This window comes from Microcaecilia unicolor, chromosome 9 (assembly GCF_901765095.1).
Source record: "Microcaecilia unicolor chromosome 9, aMicUni1.1, whole genome shotgun sequence".
Lineage (NCBI taxonomy): Eukaryota > Metazoa > Chordata > Amphibia > Gymnophiona > Siphonopidae > Microcaecilia > Microcaecilia unicolor.
In genome coordinates this window covers 221,703,596-221,721,234 of record NC_044039.1, presented here as the reverse complement: position 1 = coordinate 221,721,234, position 17,639 = coordinate 221,703,596, and the positions used below count along the sequence as shown (strand labels likewise).

The 17,639-nt window shown below is 43.9% G+C and overlaps 1 protein-coding gene across 1 annotated transcript in view; it reads right to left on the bottom strand.

Annotated features, from left to right (window-relative positions):
* TMED8 (transmembrane p24 trafficking protein family member 8) overlaps positions 1 to 17,639 on the bottom strand; it is a 31,674-nt gene that overhangs the window by 11,731 nt on the left and 2,304 nt on the right. The window contains exons 2-3 of the mRNA XM_030215072.1: positions 3,275 to 3,335; positions 2,448 to 2,568 (exon numbers count right to left, since the gene is read on the bottom strand). Of these exons, the coding sequence (XP_030070932.1) occupies positions 2,448 to 2,568; positions 3,275 to 3,335 (182 nt within the window). The remainder of the gene's footprint in view (positions 1 to 2,447; positions 2,569 to 3,274; positions 3,336 to 17,639) is intronic.

The window sequence follows — 17,639 nt, the reverse complement described above, 5'->3', positions numbered from 1 at the left end:
TGACCAATGTTAAGGTCATGTCAAGGGCAAGATACTGTACAAGACAGCTTAAGAATGAATTGATTGTGAAGTAGCATGAGGAGGGGGGCATGGAATTTGTGACAAAGGTATGGTGGGAGAGAAGTTTCTAGTAGTTGAGAGACAAAAGCATGTGTGATCAGATGATTGGTTAGTGGGATGTGCTAAGACGGTAATTAGTTTCTGGATAATTGTATAATATGCATTGTTTTATAATATGTACTGTATAAATATGAGTGACAGACTAGGGTTCAGGGGGCTTAGTAATTTCCTTCTGCTGCTCTAGGCTTCCAGTTCATTCAGAACAGCTACAAAACTAGGATCTGGTGTCCTAAGATTTCAACTGCGAGTCGTTGACTGGAACCCGGAAAGCACAGACTACATTGAACTAATAATAGGTTTTACCACTAGTGGAGTAGGCAGACCTAACATTTTGGGTGGGTCCAGAGTTAACATAAATGGGCAGTAGGCAACTGTAATAAAAAGGATTTTAGAGATTGCTTTTCAACTCTATCTGCCTTGACCAACAAGTGCACTCGGGGTCTGTATTTGTGATTAGAAATAATTCTGTTTAAAAATGACTGTTTAACTTTGATTGTGTGAAAATAAGTTAGAATGTAGAAGATAAGACACAGCTCTAATTAATTTGGTATGTGAAGAGGAGGATGGGGCTTGTTTTCGAGTTCAGATTGGCCACCTGGACTGGGAAACATGTGACCACATTCCCACAGTATGGTTTGTTTACCTAACCAGAGAAGCATTCTGTAATTTTCCTTAGCTCTGAACATGAGTCCTAAGCTTAATAAAAAGGGGGGGGGGGGTTGTTGCAGCAGAGCTCTGAGGCTCATCTGTGGGTGGACGCATCGCACAGAAAAGACTGTTCCTGGTCATAATGAGACTTCGGGCTTTCGCTGCTACGGGCCTCCCGGCTGATGAGATAAGGGCCTGAAATTCCTGACCAGTGATGTTGTATGTATAATATGTATATATCTGTCTTATAGCTTTCTTTTAGTTAGATGATTTAATCATTGTATATATCTTAATCATTGTAGATTTTAGCACCTCTAATAAAGGTCTCATTTACCTAATACGAATCCAAAAGAATCCACAGTAATTATTGAGTAGTCTGTGTTAGTGAGACAGGCTGTAAATCCATAGCAGTATAGCAACCTCCACTCTGTAGCCTAGCAGCCCGTCCCCCCTGGGCCACCCACCAGCTTCGCCCCCTCCCCATCTGTAGGCACTCCCTGGGCCTACTTTCTACAAGGCGATCCAGTGGCCTTTTCAGAGCAGGAGCATCCCAAGTTGCTCCTACCCCCACTTGCTGCGTTGTAAAAATGGCCACCCTCCCACAGAAGCCTAGCGAGACTACCATGGGAGGTTGCTGCCACCATTTTGAGACTGGAAAATTGTTCCCACGCATGCCAGTTCCAATCCCAAAATGGCAGCTGTGACCTCCCGTGGCAGTCTCACAAGGCTTCTGTGGGAAATCATGGTCGCTATTTTTACAACCAGGGCTCTTAGAAGGTAGGCCCGGGGAGTGTCTACAGGTGGGCGGAGCTGGTGGGTGGCCCGGGGGGGGGGGGGGGGATGGGCATGTAGCAGTGCCGGCAGGGGAGCAGGGCTAAGGATTTGGTTCTGGTTCCAGCCAAAGCCAAGCAGTGAATTTCGGCCGTGGATGTGGTTTCTGTCAGCCTCTACTTTAAATACGGTTTCTGCAAAACCCCCAGCCAGCCCAGAAAGCATTGGCCTGGCAATCAAACCCAGGTCTCTCTATAACAGCATGGAGCATGGCCACTTAGCCACTGGGTCAGCTTGGCACAAAGCTTTTTCTGGACTTGATCAAAGTGGATTTTTTCCCCTCCTAGCATGGCGTATCATTGCTGCTAAGGCACTTGACTAATAAATGTTATTGACCCCTGATCTACCTCTATGCATGAAGTCAGCTGGTGAGGACTGACCCAAGGTCTTAATGACTGGCCATCTTTACAAAGCAGAACATTAGGATTCTATCTCGGGACTGGTATCTCTAAAGTTGGTATTTCCGAGAAGAAATGTTGATCATAAGGACAGACAGCAGGTAGTGAGGGGCTGATGCAATAAACTGTGCTATCCTTTAGTATGACGGTTTATTTTTGATTTTCCCCACACTAACCTTACTCCAGATGATTTTTCCATGATGAAACCCTTAACAGCAAAACCATCACGCTAAATCAAATGCAAACCTGCCAAACCGGGAATTGCTCCCGATCTGAATGTGACTCTCTTTTTCCTGCTGCTCCCACGTAAGATCTTTACTTCAGTCCTGAAGCACAAAAAGATTTTCTGCTCTGACCCCAGCCCGAATAAAGTGAATCTAGACCAGCGATGATCAATAGGGAGCAAAAAATGTGTTCCCTTTCCCGAAGGCCCCTGGTAGAGTTTTGTACCTCTTTGGAGATCGTTTGGTCAAGCTGCACCTCCTCCTTTTCCGGTGACCTTTGGTTGCCGACCATATCATCACCTTTCCCAGAATCCTCTGCAGAATCCACTGGTGATGGAGGTTGTAGCCTCTCGGAGAAAGAAGGCAACGCAACATTAATTTTACACAGATTTAAACACTGTAAGGAATCTCAGACGTGCTGTACCTACAGGATAATTCCTAACAAAGAAACGTAGCAGCCATACACACGCTCTATCTCATCTGTATGTTACGTCACAGTCTGTGGCTGCAGGTATTTATTTATTACATTTGTACCCCGCGCTTTCCCACTCATGGCAGGCTCAATGCGGCTTACACAGTAACAATAAATACAATTTGTAGTAAACGTAATAATAATGGGGTTAACGGATAAGTAAATTGAACATAGGAGGAATTAGGTGTAGAATAATTTGAACACAGGAGGAATTAGGTGTAGAAGGAAATGGGCGTAGGCGTAGGAAGATGAAGAGGAAGAGATTAGGAATAAGGATTATGGAAACATGGTCAAAATAAACAATCGTTGGTAAGAATCATGTGGGCGTGCTTTAGTTAGTTGAATTGGGTATGAATCCAATAACTCAGGTCAGGGGAGTAAAGAACATGTCACCCTTGCAGGCCTTAATGCTGTCTTCCGTTAGTCCCACTGGATCACCATCAAGCAACCTAGTCTGAATATGAAAATGGAAGCTCTCAAAGTGGCCTTATAACCTTACCTGCATACTGTGACATGTGCTGCCAGTTTCCCATGTATACAGACGGCTCATTCTATCAGAAACCATGCATGATTTCACCTACCTGTCAGAGACAAGTTGCGGGGGGTCGGGAAGGGTCAAAGAAGACCTTGCGTTTTCATTTTCTGTGGAAGCAAGAAGGGATAACATTGTCAGCATCGACCAGAGCAACTTGAGCAATAAGGAAGGGTCTCTGCTTTTACTAGAGACAGAGACGGCATTTACTCCTACTTATCATTTCTATAGTGCTACATACTGAACATGTAAGTAGTCCCTGCTCGACAGAGCTTACAATCTAATTAGGAGAGACAAACAGGACAAAGAAGAGATAAGGGAATATTAAAGTGAGGATGATAAAATAAGGGTTCTGAACAAGTGAATAAGGGTTAGGAGTTAAAAGCAGCATCAAAAAGGAGGGCTTTTAGCTTAGATTTGAAGACGGCCAGAGATGGAGCTTGACGTACCGGCTCAGGAAGTCTATTCCAGGCATATGGTGCAGCAAGATAAAAAGAACGGAGTCTGGAGTTAGCAGTGGAAGAGAAGGGTGCAGATAAGAGAGATTTACCCAGTGAACGGAGTTCCCGGGGAGGAAAGTAGGGAGAGATGAGAGTGGAGAGGTACTGAGGAGCTGCAGAGTGAATGCACTTATAGGTCAATAAGAGGAGTTTGAACTGTATGTGGAAACGGATAGGAAGCCAGTGAAGTGACTTGAGGAGAGGGCTAATATGAGCATAATGACCCTGGCGGAATATTAGTCATGCAGCTGAATTTTGAACAGATTGAAGAGGAGAGAGATGGCTAAGTGGGAGACCTGTGAGAAGTAAGTTGCAATAGTCTAAGCGAGAGGTGATAAGAGTGTGGATAAGGGTTCTGGTAGTGTGCTCAGAAAAGAAAGGGCGAATTTTGGTGATATTATAGAGAAAGAAACGACAGGTTTTAGCAGTCTGCTGAATATGTGCAGAGAAGGAGAGAGAGGAGTCGAAGATGACCCCAAGGTTACGAGCTGATGAGACAGGGAAGATGAGAGTGTTATCCACAGAGATACAGAATAGGGAAAGTGGAGAAGTTGGTTTAGGGGGAAAGATAAGAAGCTGAGTCTTGGTCATGTTTAGTTTTAGATGGTGGTGAGACATCCAGGCAGCAATGTCAGACAGGCAGGCTGATACCTGAAGCACAGTCACACAGGAAGGGCCAATCACCCACTCCTAGGTACAGAATCTTTTAATTTAATTTACTGCCCACAGGCACACCTTCAGAACATTTATTTCAGAATTGAGCCTTTTCTAGTCCCAGTGAACACCCATACAAAAACTAGAAAACACAGTCTCACAATAAACCCAACCCATTCAGACATCTCCTCCACAAACCCCAGCAAACTGAAAAGTCTTCAATTGTCATAATCCTACAAAGTTTAACAAAATGAAGCAGTGTGAAACATTTGCTCCAACTTGGGGTTCTGTGAAGTTACATAAGCACATAAGTATTGCCACACTGGGACATACCAAAGGTCCATCAAGCTCAGCATCCTGTTTCCAACAGTGGCCAATCCAGGTCACAAGTACCTGGCAGAAACTCAAATAGTAGCAACATTCCATGTAGAACCTCAAAGAGTAGCAAGATTCTAGAATTCTAAAGAATAATAAGGTTCCATGCAGAATTTGAAAGTGTAGCAACATTCCATGTAGAACCCCAAAGAGTAACAAGATTCCATTCAGAATCCCAAGTACATAAGTATTGCCACACTGGGAAAGACTAAAGGTCCATCAAGCCCAGCATCCTGTTTCCAACAGTGGACAATCCAGGTCACAAGTACCTGGCAGAAACTCAATTAGTAGCAACATTCCATGTAGAACCTCAAAGAGTAGCAAGATTCTAGAATTCTAAAGAATAATAAGGTTCCATGCAGAATTTGAAAGTGTAGCAACATTCCATGTAGAACCCCAAAGAGTAACAAGATTCCATTCAGAATCCCAAGTACATAAGTATTGCCACACTGGGACAGACCAAAGGTCCATCAAGCCCAGCATCCTGTTTCCAACAGTGGCCAATCCAGGTCACAAATACCTGGCCAGATCCCAGAAAAGCTCAATACATTTTATGCTGCTTATCCAAGAAATAAGCAGTGGATTTTCCCCAGGTCAATTTAATAATGGTCTATGGACTTAGCCATCCAGACCCTTTTTAAACCATGCTAAGCTAACCGCCTTTACCAAATTCTCTGGCAACGGATTCCAGAGTTTAATTACACGTTGAGTTCTCATAGAGTCGTCTCCACATAATGCATAGATCCCTCTAGTCACTATAACAATGGACAATTTCAGTTCCCTCTCCCCACAAAAAAAAAAACAAAACAAAACAGGATAATAGCAGGAAAAATAAAAATATCAAACAAAAATTTAAAAAAAAATACTGCCAAACTATGAGGAAAGACAAACCGATATAACTATTACACATTAACAAACAAAAAAAAAAGAGAAAAAGGCCTCAATACAATACTGCTTGAACCTCTTAGGTAAAAAGAAATTTGAGGATAACTTGTTTCAGTTATCCCAATATTAACTGGATAAATGTCACATCAGGAAATTCTAGGGAGTTAAAGTTCCCAGATGAAATAAACGACTGCTTCATGGAGGAAGCATTTTTTCACGGAGAGAGTGGTGGATGCTTGGAATGCCCTCCCGCGGGAGGTGGTGGAAAGGAAAACGGTAATGGAATTCAAACATGCGTGGGATAAACATAAAAGAATCCTGTTCAGAAGGAATGGATCCTCAGAAGCTTAGCCGAGATTGGATAGCAGAGCTGGTAGTGGGAGGCGGGGCTGGAGGTTGGGAGGTGGGGATAGTGTGGGGCAGACTTATACGGTCTGTGCCCTGAAGAGGACAGGTACAAATCAAAGTAGGGTATACACAAAAAGTAGCACATATGAGTTTATCTTGTAGGGCAGACTGGATGGACCATGCAGGTCTTTTTCTGCCGTCATTTACTATGTTACTATGTAAGTATTTTTTCACAGGGAGAGTGGTGGATGCTTGGAATGCCCTCCCGCGGGAGGTGGTGGAGAGGAAAACGGTAATGGAATTCAAACATGCGTGGGATAAGCATAAAAGAATCCTGTTCAGAAGAAATGGATCCTCAGAAGCTTAGCGGAGATTAGGTGGCAGCACCGGTGGTTAGGAGGCAGGGCTAGTGGTTGGGAGGCGGGGCTACTGCTGGGCAGACTTCTACGGTCTGTGCCCTGAAAATGGCAGATACAAATCAAGGTCAGGTATACATATAAAGTAGCTCATATGAGTTTATCTTGTTGGGCAGACTGGATGGGCCGTACAGGTCTTTCTCTGCCGTCATCTACTATGTAACTATGGAGCAGCTGGTTCAAGAACTGACTAGAAGGGGAGATATTAAGATCTAGTCCTTAAAAGAATGAAGGCCTTGGGGCGAGAGGTTAAGAGTGATGGGTCGATTTGGCAACAGTGATCGTAACAATCAAATCTGAGTCAATAAATGGAACAAAGACACTACGGGCTCCTTTTACTAATGATTAGCAAACACTAAATGCCATTAAGTACATAAGTAATGCCACACTGGGAAAAGACCAAGGGACCATCGAGCCCAGCATCCTTCCCACGACAGCGGCCAATCCAGGCCAAGGGCACCTGGCGAGCTTCCCAAACGTACAAATATTCTATACAATCAAGCCATTATGACATCACTAATGAGGTTGGCTCTTATTGGTGGAATGAGCCACTATGACATCACAATAGGTTAAATCACTGCTCTATGTAATAAAAGTGAGCCAAGTAGAGGACATAAGTACATAAGTAATGCCACACTGGGAAAAGACCAAGGGTCCATCGAGCCCAGCATCCTGTCCACGACAGCGGCCAATCCAGGCCAAGGGCACCTGGCGAGCTTCCCAAACGTACAAACATTCTATACATGTTATTCCTGGAATTGTGGATTTTTCCCCAAGTCCATTTAGTAGCGATTTATGGACTTGTCCTTTATTCCTATGGGCTTCTTAGTATTCAGCGCACGCTAATCGTTAGTTTAAGGAGCTCTAAGGAAATCTACAGTGTCAGCATTTACCATTCAAAATGGTAAGAAAGCTCAAGCAGCAGAAAAGGGTAGGAGCTTAAATCAGGCAAGGAGGTTGTTTAAAAGTACTATCTTGGAAGCCTAGACCAGGTGTATTACACATATTAAAAAAGGTTGGAAGGAAGCCAAAAAAAGTGAGGCGAAAGAGGCTAAAGAATATCTTTCAAGAAACGGAAAAAAAAAAAAAAAAAAGATCGAAATGAAGAAAACAGGAAGCAGCATAAGCACTGATAACTGAGGCATAGTAAAGCCTGTGAAGGAGTCAGTGGGACAATTAGATTCAGGGAGGTTTATTAATTATTCCATATACTACCCTGAAGTCAGACCATCTCTACTATTAGCTGTTCATGCTGGTCTTTAAATGCTGCTCTCCCACTGCCCCCTGCCTATTTGCACAAACTCTTCGAGCTTTACTCCCCCTCACAACACCTTCGCTCTTCTTCTGATAACCTACTCTGCGTTCCACCTCCTTCTGCGACACTGTCATTTAAAGCTCTTCTCAAAACCTTCCACTTCCCTTTAGTGCTTTCGTCCCTCGTACTCTTAGCACAGAAGCTCAATTTTCTATTGTAAACTGCTTAGTAGCCTGCTTCGGATCAATTTATGGTATATCAAGCAGAGGGAAATAAAACAAAAATACAAAAATGAGGAACGAGCAAGCGGAGTAAGAACTACAATATTTAAAGGAAAGTAAGAAAGAAGATAGCTTTACAGACATGGCAACAGTATGCTAACATTTTATTCAGCAGACCCAACACGGTCTGTATTTCAGCAAAACTGCCTGCGTCGGGGCCAATGAGACAAAGCTCAGTCTGAGAACACTGAAGCAGACGCCAAAAGTAAGTTTTACTACAATAAGGCATAAGAAATACCAATGTCACTCCCGGGCTCAGGAATGGCCTAAACAGCGAAACGATCCTGTTGCCCACTGCAATGGAAAAAAACCCAAAACAACCCCCACCACATGCGCAAAGCGCTTTTCTATAAATGATGCTCAAAGTTGGGCTCCGTTTCTAGAACAGCACTTAATGTTGGGATCTGTGCCCACGAGGATTTACACCAACTGAACCCTAGTGTAAATAAAAGTCCTGACACCTACATTAGGTGCGGGTCTTCCAACCTCTGTAACACTGCACGCCAATCCTAGAAATGCCCTCTTTTCGGATCCACGCAGAAACATTTACACACACATCTTTATAGAACAGTGACTACAAAGATATGCGCATAAATTCCAATTACTGCCCAATTATTGTTAGCACGTGCAATTTTGAGCTTTATATACAGAATTAGGGGGTTAGAAATCTTTAGGAGAGACAGATTAAGCTCATGTACAGCTTCCTAAAGTACCACCAAGGTGACGGTGGCTGGCTTCTGAATTTCCTTCAGCTGTAATCTCTCTACTGTCATCTGCTCTGTTGGTATCTAACAGTTCATTTTAATCTTTGCACATGGGATCCTATCTGAACCAGTAGGAGGGGCTGTTAGGAATTTAAGGTATTAAGGAAGTAATTTTGAAATGCACTTTTCACTATAAAGCCTTCTTTACACACAGTCAGGGTTCTTATCATGACCATGTACACTTCTGTAGGTGCACAGAAAGAATGTGATCCAAGTGGAAGCTGAGTTGAGATGTGTCTGTACTAGAGAATGACATGGGGACAAAGCCTGTCCCCATCCCCATAGGTTCTAGCTCCATCCCCATAGACCCTGTGTCTCTGTCCCCACCCAGTTGGCTCTGTCCTCATTTGCAGAAGCCTCAAACACTTAATGATTTTATATTTAAATCTTTTTATTAAAGTATAAAAAGGAACAATATGCTGTGCAACTGTTGTGTATAAATTACAAACAGAAAACAATAATAACAACGAACAACTATAATAAGCCCCCCCCCCACCACCCTTCCAACCCCAAAAATAGCTGATTTCTTCTACCCCAAGGAATCCTAATCCACCCTGTTAAAATGTCCAGGGGTACAAAATTCAACCCGTTCTGTATGCCCTAGAGGGGAGAAATATGCCCTATGAATCACTGTTATGATTTTTTAATCTGTGGATGAATAAGAAGTCATCAACAATCTCAGGATTCAGTCTAGTTGTCCTGTCTTCCACAGTCCCTTCTAAGATGTCTTCTTAGAAGATGTGCTGGTAGCAGGAATGTACAGGATCCCCCATACAAATTTTGCCAGTTGTGGCCAGCATGTTTGCTTGTTTTTCCAAAAATAATCAAAATATCGTCGTCTGCATTACTCAAACATAAAACAGTCCAGTTCATTAACAGGCTTCAAAGTAGAAAATGATCACAGGGACAAAGTTTGTCCCCGTCTCTGTGGGCTCTGTCCCCATCCCTGTCCCTGCGGGCTCCGTCCCCGTGTCATTCTCTGGTCTGTATTATGCTTATCTACGTATGCATTTTATAACTCACATACAATTGGAGCTCCTTTTGGAGCAGAAGTAAACTTATCTGTTGGCATTTTGTCTGTTTTTCTGTCTGATCCTGAGAGCTTATTTTATAAACATACCTAGGCACATGTCTTCATAAAACAGGCAAACACAAACAAAAAGGGTGGAAAAGAACCAAGTCCAAGAGATCAGTCCAAACACTAGGATAAGATGCTCCGAGTACAACTTTATTTGGACCCTACACGGTGGAGCGTATGGATATCTGGTCAAAAATACGTGTAGTGTCCGACTCGAATAAAATCAATTTTAAACTTGATTTTATTTGAGTCGGACACTACACGTATTTTTGACCAGATATCCATACGCTCCACCGTCCATCGATATAAAGCTGAGCACTCACTGATTGACCCCTGAGGAAGGCTCTCGTGTAGGGTCCAAATAAAGTTGTACTCGGAGCATCTTATCCTGGTGTTTGGACTGATCTCTTGGACTTGGTTCTTTTCCACCCTTTTTGTTTGTGTTTCATTTTTGTGGAGCGTGTGAACCCCATTTGTCTTTTGCGATTCATAAAACAGTCACCTTTTAGGACTTGTCACTCAGGTATTCTCCTATAAAACTATCCCCTTTAAGTCTACCTTTAAAATGCTTCATTTCTGAGGAGGTCACGTGATGCTAGGCTAAGGGGAGGACGCCGCACGCTAGAGCTCCGCGGGCCCTCGTAAACATCTGCCCTTAGCGACATCAAAAGCAGCTGTAAAACCCTCAAAAAACGCAGATTGTGCAGTGGGAACCTCACAGCAGTGCAAATTAGCGGCGATCTCGGTTTCAACCGCGATGACATCGAAAGCGAACAAGAAAGACGGGACGAGGAGCCGCGTGGGAGAGAGTAAAATGGCGGACGCGGCCTCCTCGGGAGACTCGGTGGGATCAGTCTGGGCGGCGGAGATCGCAGCAGAAGTCTCGAGTCATCTAGAAGCGTCCGTCGACAGGAAACTACAAAGGATCTCGGACCAAATAGAAAAGATGGACGGGAAACTGGAAGGATTAAAAACAGACATGGCGGGTTTCCAACAGCGCCTGTCTGACATTGAAGATCAATCAACACAGCAAGCAACAGCCCAAAGCGCAATACAAAAAAAGCTGGAAAGACTGGAGGCAAAAATTGAGGACCTAGAGAATAGGTCCAGACGCAACAACCTAAGGCTGGTGGGACTACCAGAATCCCTGAGAGAGGTGGATCTTCGGGGGTTCTTGGAAAAATGGCTGCCTCAGGTACTTGCCCTGAATCAATTGGAGAACTGTTTCAAGATCGAAAGAGCACATCGCCTGGGGCAGCGAAGACAAGGGGAAGAGAGACCACGAATAGTGATCTGCAGAGTACTGAATTATGAACATAAGCAGGAAATCTTGCGTGCCTGGAGACAGAAGGGAAAGATTCAATACGAAGAATCAACTGTCTTATGCTTCCAGGACTTTTCAGCAGAGGTGTCAGCCCAGCGCAGAAGGTTTTCAGAGATCTGCAAGCAACTATATGAGAAAAAAGCACGTTTTGCGCTGTTATTTCCCGCCAAACTGAGAGTCCAAAATGAAGGGAAATTACATGTTTTCACATCCCCAGAAGAGGCGAAGGAGTTTATAAAGCGGTTGCCATTTAACGCAGAGGAGAGCAGTGCATCTATGGACTCCAGAAGTAGTCCGGGACACTGATTGGGAAGAGGGACAGAGAGATTGACCTGGACTACACGAAAAGAAGAAGACGGCCGAGACACAAACAAGCAGTAACAATGAATAATATAAATGTAAATGAATGACATGATCTAGAATGAGGAAAGTGAGATAGTGTGTCACCCATTGCTGAGAGAAGAAGATGTGAGTAATGTAGGGGCAATATAAATTAATATGATACAAGATGTCGCGGGGTGAGGGGAGGGGGCGGATACGTGACCGGTTCTCAAGAGGACCAAATTACGCATTTGGAAGGTGGGGGGAGGGGGGGGGGATGGGGGGGGGGGGGAATGGGAGGGGGGGGGATTCAGCAGAAGAGGGTAGGGGGGATTTGCATGTCTGTTTTTTCCTTTTTCTCCTTTTCTTTTTTTTTCTTTTTCTTTACTTCCCTTTTCTTTATTATTTGTTCAGAGCAGACTAGTGTGGCAGCGGTGTGGAGCATTCTCAGTTGGAATTGGTGGGAGGTCGCACCCAGGGGCTGGGGGGTGTGACCTTTATTAAAATGTTAAAATCAAGTACAATTGGGAAGCTTGAGAGCTGATGAGGTATGGTTAAAATAATATCATGGAATGTGGGGGGGATTTCTTCACCCATCAAACGTACCAAAGTCTTACAAGCCATGAAGCGACATAAAGCGGATATAGTGTTTTTACAAGAAACACATCTGACGACATCGGAACATGATAAGTTTCAAAAAGGCTGGATAGAACAAGTAGTGGGTGCCCCGGCGGTAGGTAAGAAAGGGGGAGTACTTATAATGTTCCGTAAGGGCCTGCAATTTCAGATCAAAAGGGTAAAACGGAGCCCCGAGGGAAGATTTGTGCTGGCAGAAGTGGAAATGGGGAATGTCACAAATATTTATTGCAATGTTTATGCACCTAATGTTTGGGACAAAAAATTTTACAAAACTCTTCTAGAGCTGCTGAGTCCCTATCAGGGGAAAAATGTTATACTGGGTGGAGATTTTAACTTAGTATATGATACTCAGATGGATAAAACGGGCACACAGACGCCGAATCTGGGTCATGCTGCAGGGGGTTTGCCTTTTCTCTGCAAGACACTAGACCTGATCGATACGTGGAGGGTTTTACACCCCACCCAGAAGGATTACACGCATGTGTCTAGAGCTCACCTCACACAGTCACGCATTGATTACCTGTTCATCTCCAGAGCCCTTTTTTCTAAAGTATCAGAGGCAGAGATAGGTCCATGTGAAATATCAGATCATTCGCTAATTTGGTTGCAGATGCAAGGATTAGGGGAAGGGGGGAGTAGGGGAGGCTGGAGATTCCCATTAGATTTGTTCTGGGACCCTAAGTTTAAGGAGTACTTAGACGGGAAGTGGAGGGATTTCGCAGACCACAACAAGGAACATCAACACCAACCACGTTTATACTGGGAAACCTCCAAAGCAGTAATGCGAGGTGAGATCATAGCTTATAGAGCCAGGGTTAACAAGATGAGAGATAAAGAGATTTTCAGATTGGAAAAAGAAATTTGCCAACAAAGGGTACGATGTGGGGTAAAAATGACTCCGGATGGGAAGGGGGCTCTTTTAGCTACCCAGCAGGCTTTAAATGAACTGCTTCATCAGAGGGCAAGGAAATCGCATATGTATTATAAATATCAATATTTTATCCATGGGAATAAGGCAGGAGCGTTGATGGGTAGACTGTTAAGAAGAGAAGGGGGTAACAAGAGCATTTTGGAAATAAAAGAAGAGGGAGGTCGACATCTTAAGACAGCCAAAGATATATCAGAGCGCTTTAAAAGATACTATGAACGTTTATACCGGGAACCCACGGATATAGTGCCAGACAGTATGCTTTACTTACAAAATCATACTCTACCCCGAATATCAGATTCACAAAAGGCACACTTAAATGGCCCAATTACAGAAGGTGAAGTGATGTTGGCACTCCAACAAAGTAAGACGCAAAAGGCACCAGGGCCCGATGGTTTCACCATGGCTTACTTTAAGATAGTTCAGGAGCGAGTGACCCTTCCCCTGTTAAATTTATATAATGAGATGGCCAATACAGGAGAGATGTCGGACACTATGAACATAGCGAAGGTGATAGTGTTAAAAAAACCAGGAAAGGATAGATTAGAAGTAGGGTCATACAGACCCATATCATTGTTAAATTGCGACGTTAAGATCTATGCGAAGATTCTGGCGAATAGACTGTCTAGAGTGTTACCAGACTTGATTGCCTCCCCACAAGTGGGATTTGTGAAAGGGAGATCAGTGGGAAGGAATGTTAGGGCACTTTTGGCGTCCTTTGAAATTGTAGAGGCCGAGAAAAGGCCTTCCCTGTTGGTCAGTTTTGACGCAGAGAAGGCCTTTGATCATGTAGTTTGGAACTTTATGTTCCAGGTGATGGAAAGAGTTGGTATAGAAGGCACATTTCGGAGGGCAGTGGGGGCGCTGTATCATAACCCCAGGGTGTTTTTATGGGTGAATGGGGAGCAGTCAGCCTTGTTTAAAATCAGGAGGGGCACGAGGCAGGGATGCCCATTGTCCCCTCTACTTTTGTGCTCGCACTGGACCCTTTGATTAGGGAGATTGAGTCCCATCCTGAGGTGGAAGGGGTGACCTGGGGTGCTTCTTCATTCAAGGTCTCTGCATTCGCAGATGATATATTAGTCCACATCACACAACCAGGAAGCTCATTGAGAGCCCTACTGGAACTGTTCCAGGAGTATGGGGATTTTGCGGGTCTCCGGATTAACTACTCTAAATCCTTAGCACTAACAGCACATGCAAGTGTAAAGAGGGAGTGGGAGTCGGGGTTCCCGCTCAAATGGGCGACGGGTTTCCTCCCATATTTAGGGGTGAGAGTTGCAATGAGCACGGCCCAATTATACCAACTGAATTACACTAATTTATTAGATAAGATGAAGGGCAGGCTGGGTCAATGGGGGACACTGCCGCTTACTTTACACGGGAGAGTTCACCTGTTTCGTATGGTGGAATTTCCCAAGTGGCTGTATACATTTCAGGTGTTGCCTTTGCGACTCAGACACAAGGATCTCCGCCAGCTATATAGACATCTGCGGAAATTCGTGTGGAGAAATGCGAAGCCCAAGGTAACACTGCAATGTCTCTTTGGACCATGGAAGGAGGGGGGCTTGGGGCTTCCGAATATACGAAGATACAACCAAGCATGTTTGTTGAGACATCTAGGAGATTGGATGTTAGGGAGGCAAGATTATACTCCACGTGATATGGAATTTGATTTTTTCAAGCCAGCACACCCATATTTTTTGTTACATTGTGCCAAAAGAGAAATACCAGAACAGGTGCGCAATAGCGTACTACTAGGCCCCTTGAGAGAGGTGTGGAGAGACCTCAATGGGATGTGGGGACTGGGAGCAGATACCTCTGATTTACTTCCACTACAGGGAAATGCACAGTTCACACCAGGTTCTGACAGTCCAACATTTCGTAGATGGGCAGAGATGGGGATTACAAGACTTGAACATGTGTTGGACTCTGGAGGAAGGATTTTACCTCTGGGAGCACTGGGGGTGGGTATTAGTCCGACTCACATATTTGCACACCATCAGCTGACACACTATGTTAGATCATTGGATTCAAATAAGCTGGAGGGAGGTCACGGGCGTAAATTGAGAGCTTTCTTCCGGGTAATTCCCGGAGACAGATTGTCCGTTTCTGGACTACAGAAAGCTCTGGGAGAGATGGAGAGTAGCAAAGACATGGGACAACTTGGTCAAAGATGGGTGATGGATTTGGAGCAGCCACAGTTGCAGTTGGATTTTCGGAAACTGATATCTCGCATACCACAGATCTCTGTAAACGCAGGATTGCGGGAATGCCAGTATAGAATAATTGTTAGAGCATATATGGCAAAGAATCAAGTGTTTAAAATAGGAGGTGTTGAGGACCCGTTATGTTCCAAGTGCAAGCAGGGAGAAGGCTCGTTCTTTCATTCTATTTGGAAATGCAGCATGATCCAGATTTTTTGGAAACAGATATTCATTTATCTGGAATCCCTGGTGATGCACAAGATCCCATTTTCACCCCTAGGAATAATCTTGGATAAATATGAAGTATTCACAGTCTGTGGCAGAGGGGCTCAGCAGCTCATACGTAAGGCCAGCATAGTGGGGAAAAAACTTATTATGGGCGCATGGAAGAGTGAGAAACCTCCAGAATACTGGCATTGGAGGAATAAGTTTCATGAGATCATGGTCATGGAACGTAGGGGGGTGGGATCCTTCCCCAAGAGACGAAAAGCATTTCTGGATGTTTGGGAACCATACATACAGTCGTTGTCACCTAAAGCTCGGAGTTTAATAATAAATAGGCTCTGAACGCATTGTTCCCCTTTTTTTTTTTTTTTCTCTTCTCTATTCTTCTCTCTTCTTTCTATTACATTTTCCTTTCGCAAGCTAGAGGGTTCCAGTCTGAGGACGGGGACCATGGATTAACAGGAAGCGGAAGATGGTAGTAGGGTGAGGTCACATTGGCTTTACGGTCAGGGTGATGTGCCGTCAGAGCCAGGGTACATCGCTATGGTGACAATTAGGGAGCCCGTTATATGGGAGGCCCCTTTGAAGGTTACTCCCAACATTTACAATGTAAGCTCCTCCTGCTCAATAGTAGACTATCAAGCTACAGCGTAGCTTGGGAGGGTCAGCGAGAGGGCGCAAGGATTCATTTGCAGAGTTGGAACGTACTGTTGTAACCAATAAAAAGGATAATTGGGAAAGGGAGGGTGGAGTAAGGGAAGGACTATAAAGAAGGCCAAATGGCAACAAGGGCTGCAATTCATAGATGTGGACATGTTATTTTATTGAGTTGTCTGTGGATACTGCAGTATCAAGGGATTTTACGCGACACATAAGTATTATGGCCTAAAGGAAGGCTTAAAGAACAGCTTACAACAAGGGGATGGGAGGGAGGGGGAGGGGGGAGGGGGGGGGGAAAATTCAAATTCACGATGACAAAGTGAAGCAGCACATTGTATGGTTTGACGAGTTGTTTATACATGTTGATTCTGAATAGAACTGTTTCATTTCTGTATTTTGTTGTTCATCAATAAAAATGATTTAACTAAAATGCTTCATTTCTTTTCAGAAAGCTATTTAAAGAGGAGAAGAGACCAATTATTCTTCTGAAACCTTTCTGCTTCCATCTCCTCCAGCATTTCTGTCTTATTCCCAGCAGAGCATAAAACCTCTCCTAGTGACTGGCACAAAAATATTCACCCCCCAGGGAACCAAGTCTTACAGATGCACCCCTAGGAACTCTGCACAGAGTCTGCAAAAACACCCAGTCCTAGTTACAGCTAATCGGAGAATAACAGTCACTGATTGCTCCAATTAGTTCTAAAGCACGGGCTGCTGATCTTTCATTTTCCTCACCATGTATGATCTGAACTGACTCTAGAACTGTATCTGGCCGAGATGTGCTTGTATATCCTCCTTTTTTTGTTTTTTTTAAGAAACTCAAGCGTAACGATCTTAGTGTGACCAGAGTCAGAGCCGACCCAACCATTAGGCAAGACTAGAAGGGAGCCTAGGGTAGCAGTATCAAGGGGGCAGTTGCAGGTAAAGCAATAGTCCTAACTCTAAAGAACCTCACCTGTACTTTTACACACACACTTTTGGAATACAGAAGTCAAGTGGTACCTTTTGTCCTCTGTTTCTCTGAATATTATTGTTCTTTTCTTTGTTATGTAACTTTATGTTATTGTTCACTGCTTTGAAAGTTTTTTCCTAATGTGGTTTATCCAATAAAATGATCCTCAAACCTTCATTAGGTATATAGAAATAAAGTTTAATATTTAAATGTACGATGTTCAATAATGCACACTTACAGGACTGTTCTGGCAGATGTGGTATGAAGATGATCATATCAAAACAAGATCTCAGGGGCGGTGTGTGCCCAGGGGCTCTGAAGTTAGCTGAGGGGGCAGAAGGTTGTAGATTTGCCTAGGGCACCTAATACTTCTGCCCAGCCCAGATTAGAGTCCAAATAGTTTTAGGTCCCTGGTGTTGTCACATTGAATGTTGGCCTCCTGAATATCAGCTAAAAAAAAATCCCAGCTCCCAATACTAAGCTCACATTTGATCTCAGTCTCAAAGAGACAAACAGTATAAAGCAGCTCACCGCTTGGATCTGGATCATCACATTAAAAAAAAAAAAAAAGATCCCTGACATCTACTGAGCTCGTATTTTCT